The 11381-nt window shown below is 42.6% G+C and overlaps 1 protein-coding gene and 1 long non-coding RNA gene across 5 annotated transcripts; one reads left to right on the top strand and one right to left on the bottom strand.

Moving 5' to 3' along the window:
- Positions 1-699: 699 nt before the first annotated feature.
- Positions 700-4419, bottom strand: LOC149996349 (uncharacterized). Of its 2 annotated transcripts, XR_016507402.1 has the most exons (3): positions 4028-4419; positions 2435-2503; positions 700-1601 (listed from the first exon to the last, which is right to left on the bottom strand). It is a non-coding gene; the product is annotated as an uncharacterized LOC149996349 (long non-coding RNA). The 2 variants fall into 2 exon arrangements; XR_016507401.1 differs by lacking the exon at positions 4028-4419 and having other exon boundaries at positions 2435-2759.
- PROZ (protein Z, vitamin K dependent plasma glycoprotein) lies at positions 791-10894 on the top strand. Of its 3 annotated transcripts, none has more exons than XM_090258090.1 (8): positions 791-988; positions 1366-1529; positions 3491-3641; positions 4135-4248; positions 5268-5399; positions 5770-5855; positions 8922-9039; positions 9855-10894. In XM_090258090.1, exons 1-8 carry the CDS (start codon positions 928-930, stop codon positions 10367-10369), a joined length of 1341 nt encoding a protein of 446 aa, XP_090114216.1. In that variant the 5' UTR covers positions 791-927; the 3' UTR covers positions 10370-10894. The 3 variants fall into 3 exon arrangements, with proteins under 3 accessions (XP_090114216.1, XP_090114217.1, XP_090114218.1); XM_090258091.1 differs by having other exon boundaries at positions 793-988; positions 3491-3515; XM_090258092.1 differs by lacking the exon at positions 4135-4248 and having other exon boundaries at positions 793-988; positions 3491-3515.
- Positions 10895-11381: the final 487 nt, after the last annotated feature.

The raw sequence follows: 11381 nt of genomic DNA on the forward strand, positions 1-11381 counted from the left end.
GGTCCTTACAAAATATCCCCTGGCTCCACTCTTCCATGTGGCGCATGGTGCTCCAGGAAACCTGGCTGGTTTGTCTCCCTGAGAACTAGATGAGGCCCCAGTGCTGTGACTGACTCTAGCCATTTACAGAGAAGCTGGCTGACCCCTGGGCCACCCAAGCTAAGTTCCAGTTCTCTCTGGGATCTCAGGCTCCCTGCTGCCCTCCTGTGGATGCCCTCCCCGTACTGACCGCCTTGCTGCCCTCCAGGCAGCAGCGCCCCTTACTTCAGGGCCTTGGGCCACTCCCACCCTGACCGCCCCCATCCCATAAGGTTCATGAGGCTCACTGTGTTCAGATTTTTCTCTCAAAGGAAGCCTCTGTGACCGGCTTGTTTGAAATAGTGCCTGTATGGCTCTGTACCTGATAGTGAAACGTGGCATTATTTCTCGCCCTCCCACACACACCTCCAACGTCTTGCTTGCTGCTGTATCCCCAGGCCGAGGACACCTGCTCAGGGTAGAAGCCCACCCAAGCTTGTCACTCAGGCTCTCCCTGGGTCTGTCAGCCCATGTCCTGGGACAGGACCTTCTGACTCCACCCCCAAGAAGTCTATCTTGTTCTTCTCCTAAATAACTCACCAAGGCCCTCTTTGCTCTGGCTTTTCATTTCACTGCCTTTCCTTTCCCATCTTTGCCTCAAACAAACAAACAAACAAAAAATACAAAACTGAAGCTTATATTTAGGACGTTGATTGTATGCAATAAAATTCCACGCAAAATGTCCTCTTAGCTGGAAAGACTTCTTTTCTCACTTTCGGTTTCTGTCTCCTGCTTGGCCCCACGTGTTCAGGCTGGCGGTAGTTTGAAGTAGCCCTGCTGTATTGTGAGCCGGCCCAGGATGGACTTTTGCCCCTGTGTTTGCAGACCTGTCCACGGGCTGTGGTCAGAATGGCAGGTTGCGTCCAGCTGCTCCTGTTCCTCCTGTTCCTCCACTGCGCCGAGCCCTCAGGTTGGTGTCTGCTTCCTGGGTCCTCCTGGACAGCGTGGGTTTGGTCAGGGGGCTTTTCAGAGGATAGAGGAGCCCCAGAGTGTCTAGCAAGCCTTATCATAGCTCCCAAAAGATCCATCCTGGTCTCTTTATCATTCATGAAAAATATGTTGGAAAATAGTGTCCCTGGGGTCCTCCCAAAAGAGGTGCCCAGAGAGAGTCAGGCATGAGAGAGGGTGAGCTTGGTCTGGTGGGGATAGGAAAGGTGGTGGCCAGGCCATAGGCAGACGTCAGGTATCACAGCACCATGTATTCAGACGCCCAGGAAGCAGGTATCGCAAATTCTTAGGGAAGCCCATCCATGTTGACAGCATCTACATTCTTATCTTGCTCCACAGTATTTCTTTCTCCCTCAAAAGCAAGTGAAGTTCTGGTAAGATGGAAGCGTGCCGGCTCCTATCTTTTGGAAGAGCTCTTTGAGGGAAATTTGGAAAAAGAATGTTATGAAGAAATTTGCATCTATGAAGAAGCAAGAGAAGTATTTGAAAATGATGCGATCACTGTATGTACTCCTACCAGGAACTCACACACTTTCTGATGATCCCAATTTTTGCTGCATTAAAGGGCATCACTTCTAAAAAAGACAAAGCTAAATGTATAAATTGTTTACTTACTTGTGAGTTTGACTTAATCCTAATTTTACAGATGAGGAAGCATGGAGAAGTAAAATGATTTTACACATCTAGTAAGTAGGGGACTCAGATACTAACTCAGTTCCACACCCCTAAAGCTCCTTCTTCTGATTAAGCAAATTAGCGCATTGATTAAAGTTACTCATCACAAGCATCACTCAGCTTGTCATGACCCTGACAGAATTTGATATTTTAATAGAGGCCTAATTGTTTCACTATAGCAACAATTTTTTAAGAAATAAAAATCCTCTCTAGAGTGCCTACCTACATAATAAGAAAATCTCTCATAATCTATAATTTGGATTAAAAGTGACTATGTGTATATTCTAAATAATATAGGCAAACCATTCTCACTTACTCATAAGCTAATCAGAAGATAGAGAAGTAAGTCAAATCTGACAGGCTGAATATTTGTATTTCAGAATAGTAAAATATTTAATAAAGATTTTCTAGTTTTACATATAAAAGTACCAATATTTAAAGTTATTCTGAACAAAATATCGACCTGTTTCTCTAGTATATTTTTAAAATATTTTTATTTTTTATCCTTACCCAAGGACATTTTTTCCATGCTCTTAGAGAGAGAGGAAAGGAGGAGGGAGTGGGGAGAGAGAAACATGGCTGTGAGAGAGAAACAACTGGGGACCCGACCCCAAACCTAGGTGTGTGCCCTGTCGGGGTTCAAACCACAACCTTTCAGGGCATGGGATGGTGCCCCAACCAACTGAGCCACACCGGGGCATATTTTTAAAATATTTAAAAAATAGTTTCTTACCTGCGTATGTATGAGAGAACTCTTCTGAAATAGGTCATCTTTAATAAAACTAGGAGAAATTCAAACTTTCTGGTAAAGGGAAAATTGTCAGGGATTTTCATTTTTGAATTACTGTTGACATACAATATTATTTTATATTAGTTTTGGGTGTATAGCACAGTAGTTAGACATTTATATTATTTATGAAGTGGTCCCCCTGATAAATCTAGTACCCATCCAACACCACACATAGTTATTACTATCTTATTGACTGTGTTCCCTGTGCTGTACTTTACATCCCCATGACTACCCTGTAACTGCCAGTTTGTACTCCTTAATCCCTTCATCTTTTTCGCCCAGCCCCCCCCCCCGCAACATTCCCCCCCCCATCTGGCAAACATCAGTCTGTTCTCTGTATCTGTGAGTCTGTTTCTGTTTTGTTTGTTCATTTATTTTGTTCTTTAGATTCCACATAAACGTGAAATCATACAGTGTTTTTCTTTTTCTGTCTGACTTATCACTCAGCATGATACGCTCTAGGTCCAATGGGAAAACAGTGCTTAATTTGTACTTGTGACACCATTCAGGCTGTTACAAGTCTGAGTCTGATTAGGGAGGTTCAATCACTCGTTTACTTCCTAGACTTTAATTCTGAGTAACTCTCCTGATTTCAGATACCCACTCTCAGACTAACTTCCCTCACACATACACACTTCTAATTTTTTAATCGTTGTTGAATGGGCTTATAAAAAAGTGATAATCTTTTATCCGCATCATGCACTCCCTGCCTGGGAGGAGGGAAAGGCAGCCTTGGGAGGCCATGGCCATAGTGTTTGTACCATGTCATAGGTTATTATTTCTCCTTTCTTGAATAGGTTACAGTAAATACACATGAAATAGGATATGTCTCATGTATATCAAATAGGATATTAAGTAAAGAATTTTGCATTCTCTGTTTCAACCAGTATTTTCCTATTAAGTGGGTAAAATCAACATTTTCTTACCTTTAGGCCAATCTACAGGAGAAAATATTTTTAAAAACCTATTTACAACACTTTTTTTACTTTAATTTTGCAGGATGACTTTTGGAAAAAGTATATGGGTAAGTGGTTTTCCTCAACTCTTACAAGGATGATTTCCTCTTCTTTTTCCTTGAGAAGAGGAAGGCATTTCACATTTCAAACCTTTGGTGCCTGGACAGTCCCTGAGGACAAGGATGAGGACGAGGGTGAGAAAGTTCCCAAGGTCCTGCCAGGATCAGGGAGAAGCTCCCTTGGGGGCTTGGGTGGCAGAGGCCAGAGGATCCCCCATCCTGAGCAGCTCCTCTCACTCCTGTGGCCGCCCAGGCTCCCTGGGGCCTCTTGCTGAAGTATCAGAACCTGGTTAATTTGAGGGGAAGTTGAGCAGCCCTGCAGGAGGAGGTCCCAGAGACCTTAGTGACTGGGAGCTGAAGGGATGGGTGAGGAGACTTAGGCGAAGAGCTGCAGCCACCAGCGACAGTCACCAGTCACGGTGGTGGCTCAGCAAAGAAAGAGGAAGGCCGAGGGAGGGAACTTAGACAAACACCATAGGCACACATGGACTGGTGGGACCCTGGGGACACAGGAGGCGTACCTGACAGTCTGATCCAGACTCCTGAGGTCCCGGGCAGCAGGGCCAGGGGGTGTCAGGAGGGCCCAGGTGATGCCACCTGCACAAGTTTCTCACAACCCTCTTGGCAGGTGGCTCCCCATGCAGCTCCCAGCCCTGCTTCAACAACGGGTCATGCCAGGACAACATCCGCAGCTACACCTGCACTTGCTCCTCAGGCTACGAAGGCAGGGACTGCGCCTTTGGTGAGCCCCCGCCTGCCTTGACCCACCCCAACCACAAAGTAAAGGGCTCCCAGGAGTGAGGAAAGGATGCCCGTGGGAACCCAGCTCCAACCCAGTTCTCCACTGTAAATCATTCTGTGACTGGCCTCCTACCTTACAGACATGCCTCCCTACAGTTTCCACATCTTAGAGGCTTCTCCTTGTCCTTCCAGACCCACTCCCACCTAAACCATTTACAATCTACTCTCGAGAATTACTGGAACCTGACCCATCTGAAGCAGGGGAGAGGGGATCTGGAGGGTCAGTCTGTAAAAGGAAACACACACACTGGTTCAGAGGCAGGCATGGGAGCTAATGCTCCTTAAATACAAATAAATTAGATGCAAGATTTATTTGTGGGGTGGGGAGAAACCAATTTTCTATCAATAATTAATCAGACGTGGAAATAAATTTACTTAACCCTTTCAATACCTCTGGTCAATACAGAGTCAATTTTCTGGGGAAAAATATTATTTCCAGCCCAGATCTCTCCTTAGAAGTCCAGCTTTCTATTCTAACTGCCACCCAGAGAGCTCCATGTAACGTTTTGGAGACATCCCAACCTTAACATATACTGAAGCAAGGTTTTGGTCTTCACCCCACAACAGGTCTCTTTCCCCATTCCAGCTGCTCAACCACCCATGTGGGGTGGCACTAGAACCCTCCCATCCCACATCCCCACCTCAACTGCTGCAGGACATGAAAGATGACCACGAGCGAGCACATGGTTAGGAAAATCCTTGCAATACATATGCACAACCTTCCACAACTAAGTTACCTTTTCTGAGTGCAAATACAAGGGTTGTCACTCCCCAAACCTTTAATTTCTCCATGTACATTCCCGAAGACAGAAGTGTGAGGAGTGCTCCTATGGGGAACCAAAAGTCTGAAAAGAATGAGAACATCTGCACTGGAAAAACCTGAACCCCAAGGTGCAAGGAAACTTAAAAATGACTATTTCCATGTTAGCGCTCCTGGTTTTCCCTTTGTTTCCTTCTCAGCTAAAAATGAATGTCACCCACTGAGGACTGATGGATGTCAACACTTTTGTCACCCTGGACAGAACTCCTATGTGTGCAGCTGTGCAAAAGGGTATAAACTGGGCCAAGACCACAAATCGTGCACCCCACATGGTGAGTTCGTAACCAATGAGAAAGGGGAAAAGGTGGAACCTCTCTTTCCTACCCAGTTGGCTCCCATCCATACCTGGCTCCTCCTCCTAAAATAAAAGTTGAAATGCCACCTCTTCTGAGATGAGGAGTCACTATGCCTCGGCCAGCCCTGCTTGCCTCCATGCTGGAGCTTGCCTGGGTCATAGCAGTATCTTAACTAACCCACAGGACCGAGAGCAGGTGATTTAACTTCATCACTTCCACATGAGTTAGAGCAAAATAATGGGCATTAAGAAATCAGGTTCAAGTAGTTAGCACCATTCCAGCAGATGAAATCCAATGTGTGGTTTGGAAGGCACTGACTTGTCTTATGTTGTCACCATAAATGAAGAGAAGTGTGCATGTGGAATCCTGGGTTCTGAATGCATCATGACAATGCAGAAAAGCAAGCAGAATCTTCAATTTTTCCCATGGCAGGTAACAAACATTTTAAAAACATGTTTTAACTTTTTGTTACAGATTTCATCCTGTTTGTCATTTCCATCTTCTTTGCCAACCAAACAGAAACATAAATGACTAAATGAGAGAGGCATCCTGATTTAGGTGAACTGTTTACTAATCTCAACATCATACTTGAGAGCATTTTCTAATGCTGAAGTTACACCTTCAGCTGTCTTCATTCTTGACACAAAATAACAAGTTTTATTTACTGCTCCCAGGCCTTTCCTATGGAGTTCAAAAACTGTTCCCAGTGTCACTTGCCTCAGAACATAGGCATCCTGAAGTGGCACTTAGCTGGGTGAGTTGACACAGGGTCCAGCAAGTGACCATGGGGAAAGGCAGGTGGCCGGAGGTAAGGACACAGGCCCCACTCGCCCCTTTTTCAGTTTCCCCCCTTGACTGGTTTGGAAGTTAAACATTCTATTATAGTTCTATTTAATGGTCACTCCTGATATTTAAACATTCACTTATAACTTGATACTATATAAAGTTAGTATTTTCACTCCCTCCCAAAATTATTTCAAGCACCTCACTCTAAGCTCATCTGCTATTTTAACCAGTTCTTTATTCTTTTCTTGCTTTTTTAGTAACTCCATGAAATAGGTATTTTTTTTATTATTATGGCTTATACCACTAATATGGGTTTTAATTTACTTATTATGGTTTCCATTTTCTTTGCTTCTAATGCCTGAAATACACCCTGTCAATAGAAATATAATGTAAGCCACACACATAACTGAAATTTCCTAGTCGCACTAATGAAAGTAAAACAAATGACCTGGTTTTGGATAAAGTACTTAATTACTCCAATAAGTCTAAATACTATTATTTCAACATGTAACGAATATAAAAAATTGAGGTATTGACATCTTTTCTCCATTACTAAGTCTTTGACATCTGGGGTATGTTTTACACTTGGAAAACATCCTAATTTGGACCAGTCACATCTCAAATGCTCAGTAACCACGTGTGTCTACCATGGACAGCCTAGCTTTAAGTTCTTTAGAGGGTCTGTAAAGCCTCCTATGTGTTGTATCTAATATTTATTTCAGCCTGATGCTACAAGCCAGTTTAGCCAGCAGAATCACTTGGCTGCTATGTGGAGGCCAGGACAGACAGCTGAATGCAGCTCAGTGACTGATGTAATAATCCAGATTTGAAAGGCGTCTGAGTGGAGATAAAATGATGGAAAAGGACAAAACCAGAATGGTCTAATTATCAGCTGGTGGACTTTTATCTTCTGTTGCTTTTTCTCCTTTTTTATTTTTATGTACTTTTTATTTATGTATGTATGTATTTATTTATTTACTTTTTTAGAGGGGAAGGGAGGGAGAAAGAGAGGGAAAAAACAGCAATGTGTGAGAGATACAACACTGGTTGCCTCTTGTACGCCCTCAACTGGGGACCTGGCCAGCAACCCAAGCATGTGCCCTGACCGGGATCAAACTGGCAACCCTGCAGTTCACAGGCCAGCGCCCGATCCACTGAGCCACACTAGCCAGGACTCCTTAAGCTTTCTAAGATGCATTATTCATAGTTGCATTATTATCATCATCTCCCCAGTGCACTAAGGCAAGCCTCAGCATTTTGAGGGTTGGGGGCTGATGAATGACTGTGCAGTACAAACTTCATGAATGACAGTGGTGGTATAGTTCTGCCAAAGCACATCTTCAGTCCCCCTGTCCCTTCAAGGGTATCTTCGTTGCCATTTTCATCTGTGGGAGGAGTGTTAGTTCCCATGAGAGCAGGAGCTATTACCTGTGAGGAGAGCATTCTCTACATACAAGTCAAACACATTTAGAGACACGTTGATTTAGGCAAGTTAAATACTATTAGATTTTTACTCTAGTGTAATAAATAATTCTTATTTAACTGAATTAGTTGGCCTAGGTTTTAAAGTTGAAAGTTATCTTTACAACTTATTTCTTACATTCTAAGAAATTGGCACTGTGTTCCACTGCATTTTACTACAAGTCTAGCAGACTAATGTTGAATATGCCATCTTCCCTCAAACTTGGTTTTATCCACTTATAAAGATAATAATGCAAGAGTTGTAGTGAGGATTAAAGAAAATGTACCTGAAGAAAATGTAGGAAGTCAAGAAATGGCAACTATTATTAAGTACTTATGATTTCCGGAAAGGAGGCTACATTACATTTGAAAAACTCATACTTTGCTCAGCATTTTTCATTTTATTAAGCTACTAAAAACTACCATTAACATTTCTTGAGCCAGCACCTGTGCTGTAAGGGTACATGTTTTCATTTAATCCTCAAAATAATCTCGCATTTTGTTTCATATCCCTAGTAATATTCTTTGCTCCAAAATCTCCCTTGTCTGATATCACTGTTGATTAGTGTTAACATGTAATTCTGCCCCCATCTTCTACTTATAAATTGCATTTAAAGTATGTTTTATAGGGAGTATATAGTTGGCTTTCAATTTTATCCAATCTGACAAATCCTTGCTTTTTAAAAAAAAAAATAATTTCTTTAGTTGTTTATTTATTTTTAGAGCGAGGGGAAAGGAGAAAGAGAGGGAGAGAAACATCACTGTGTGGTTGCCTCTCACTTGCACCCCCAACTGGGGACCTGACATGCAACCTAGTTATGTGCCCTGACTGGGAATCAAACCAGCGACACTTGCTCGCAGGCTGACGTTCAATCCACTGAGCCACACCAACCAGGCAATCCCTGCCTTTTAATTGGGATATTTGGACCAGTTTACACATATTTAATTAGGTTTAAATTCATAATTTTGCTATTGGTTTTCTGTTTTTCCCATTTGTTCTTTCTCCATTTTTTTCCTGCCTTCTATTGGATAACATATATTTTTCACAATTCCATGTTAGCTTCTTTCTTGGCTTACTAGCCAGGACTGTTGTTTCGTGGCTGCCTTGGGGTATGGCGGCCGTCTCCAGCCTTGTGAGCCTTCAGCTGACATACTCCCTCGGGGGGCCCATATTCTTAACCAGTCAACAACACACTGCCTCTCACCCTGCAAACTTCACTGGCTATTTATTGTCTGTTTTGGTTTTTTAAGGTAAAACTAACAAATTCCAAAGGAGAAGACTTCTGTGGTGGTGTTATAATACAGGAAAACTTTGTGCTGACAACGGCGAAATGTTCACTGTTACACAGAAATATTAGTGTGAAAACAAGTAAGTATGTTAGCATTCACTTTTATAAGATCACATTGGAAATAAACATTATCCTATGTAGAATGAAAATTTAAAAACTAGAATTTTGTTTTTAATGCACCACAGAACTGAATTTAGCTTCAATACTACTGAGATACCTATGAAGTGAAAAAGCATATGTAAACTATCTGGTGGAATGTCTAGGCATAACAAGCAGACAAATGCTAATATTCATCTGAGGAAATCACAGCCAATAAAAATATAACTTAACTTGACATGGAAATGGAATGGCTGTGGTGTAAGACAGGTAACTAAGTCAGAAGATCTGGGTTCAGATTCCCCTGTTGCCCAAGACCATGGCTGTGAGGTAGGGCTCTCCACCTACCTTTGTCTGTCTCTAGTTTCTCATCAGTGAGAAATAGGCAGTAATTTCTGTCTTGTAGGAAGGTCACAGTCTCAATGATAATCTGAGAAAGTGCTCTATAATGATTCTGAAGAACCATAATATATTTTACTCATCCTTGACTATTTTTCAGTCAACAAAATAGCCTGAAAAACTACTGAACAGCTAAGTTTTAATTAGCTGAAGAAGTTCCTCATAATTTCTTCCTACTTTTTTGACCATTTCACCAAAGTAACTCATTTTGATTTTTTTAAGAGGAGTATGAGGAATTAGTTCCTTTTCAATCTATAGATGAGGAAAGATCAGTGCAATTAGCCATGGCAGTTTTGTCATGCCCAGACTCTGCCTTGTCACAAGGCTCACTGAGAAACTAGTATCTTATTGCAACCCTGAAATTCAGACTTTAGAAAACAGTGATTGTCCATTATTTCAGATTTTCATAGAACGAGCAAGGACCCACTGACAGTAAAGGTGAAGAGCACCCATGTGCACATGAGGTATGAAGAAGAGACTGGGGACAATGACATTTCACTTTTGGAGCTGGAGCTGCCCATCCGGTGCCCGGACACGGGGCTCCCCATCTGTACGCCTGAGAGCGACTTCGCAGAGCGTATCCTCATCCCGGGGACATGGGGTCTCCTTGTTGGCTGGACACTCAATGGCTCCGAGGTAGGCAATGCTCTGACACAGCTGCCAGTCATGCACATGGACAGCGAGGAGTGTGGCAAAGCCCTTAACATGACAGTCACAACCAGGTCATACTGCGAGAGAGGAGCAGCGGCTGGAGGGGCCCAGTGGGTGGAGGGCAGTGTGGTCGCCAGAGAACACAAAGGCACCTGGTTCCTGACAGGGATTCTGTGCTCGGCGTCCATGGAAGAGTACAGACAGGAGTTTCTTCTCACCAAGGTTTCAAGATACTCACTCTGGTTTAGACAAATCATGAAATGACTAAACCCAGCTAATCAGAAATAATAAAATATGTGGTAGCATTACACATTTTAACTGCAAGCATGGAGTTAAACTGAAATTTCACAGCAAAATGGTTGTGATTGTTTCAGAACAGCTGTGTTTACAAATCATCGGTTACCGCTTATGACTGATTTTCCACCAGCATGCCACAGGGGTTTTTAAAACATGTAATACCTGAGTATTTGGTCAGGGGCACTGACCTCTTTCCCCTTAAGATTGTCAAATTAAAAAAAAAAGTCAATAGCCAACACAACAATAGCCACCCGATGTGAATGAACCAAAATTATCTTTTTGTCAGATTGGCAAAGAATATATTTTGGGGAGTGTTGAAGAATTTTAGTAATTAGTTTATGTGTGCCATGAAATGAAAAAGGTGGAAAATCACTGGCCTATGAAATCATCACTGAGGACTGTGAAAAGTTCTTTCCTTGGGACTTTTTATCTAAACAGAAACCTTAAGAGAATGGGAGATACTTTAAACAATAAAAACCTGTCAGTCGTTAACAGCCTAATTTCTTAAAATCCTCTCCTTTTCCAAGTCTAATGATCTCTGATACTATCAAGTCAATGAATGTAGCTTTGTCTAACAACAAACATATGCTTAGTAAGTGTACCTCTTTGGGATGAAAGCTTCTGAGAATTGCTAGTTATAGACTAAGAATAACCTCATTGTTGCTCCAGATTCATCAATGGCTCGTGTGAGTGAGAGCATTGCTTGGTGTTGGAAGAAGCAACTAGGAGAGAGACAGCACGGGAAAGAAAATAACAGTGAGAGAAATATGTTATATAGTTTTAGAGAAAGAATCAGGAAGCACAAGAGAGGTGAAAAGAAGATAGGGGCCTTTAAACAGGGCTGTGTGCTCAGAGGCACTTTCATGGAGGGAAACCTCCCGGACAGGTTCCAGGGACCTGCAGGATCAGGGCTGGTGCTCAGCCACTCAGCTCTGCTTCTGAAACAGCTAGCTGCCTCTCAGTTATTTAACACCTTCGT

This window comes from Furipterus horrens, unplaced genomic scaffold (assembly GCF_987537825.1).
Source record: "Furipterus horrens unplaced genomic scaffold, mFurHor1.1.pri manual_scaffold_12, whole genome shotgun sequence".
Classification (NCBI taxonomy): Eukaryota; Metazoa; Chordata; class Mammalia; order Chiroptera; family Furipteridae; genus Furipterus; species Furipterus horrens.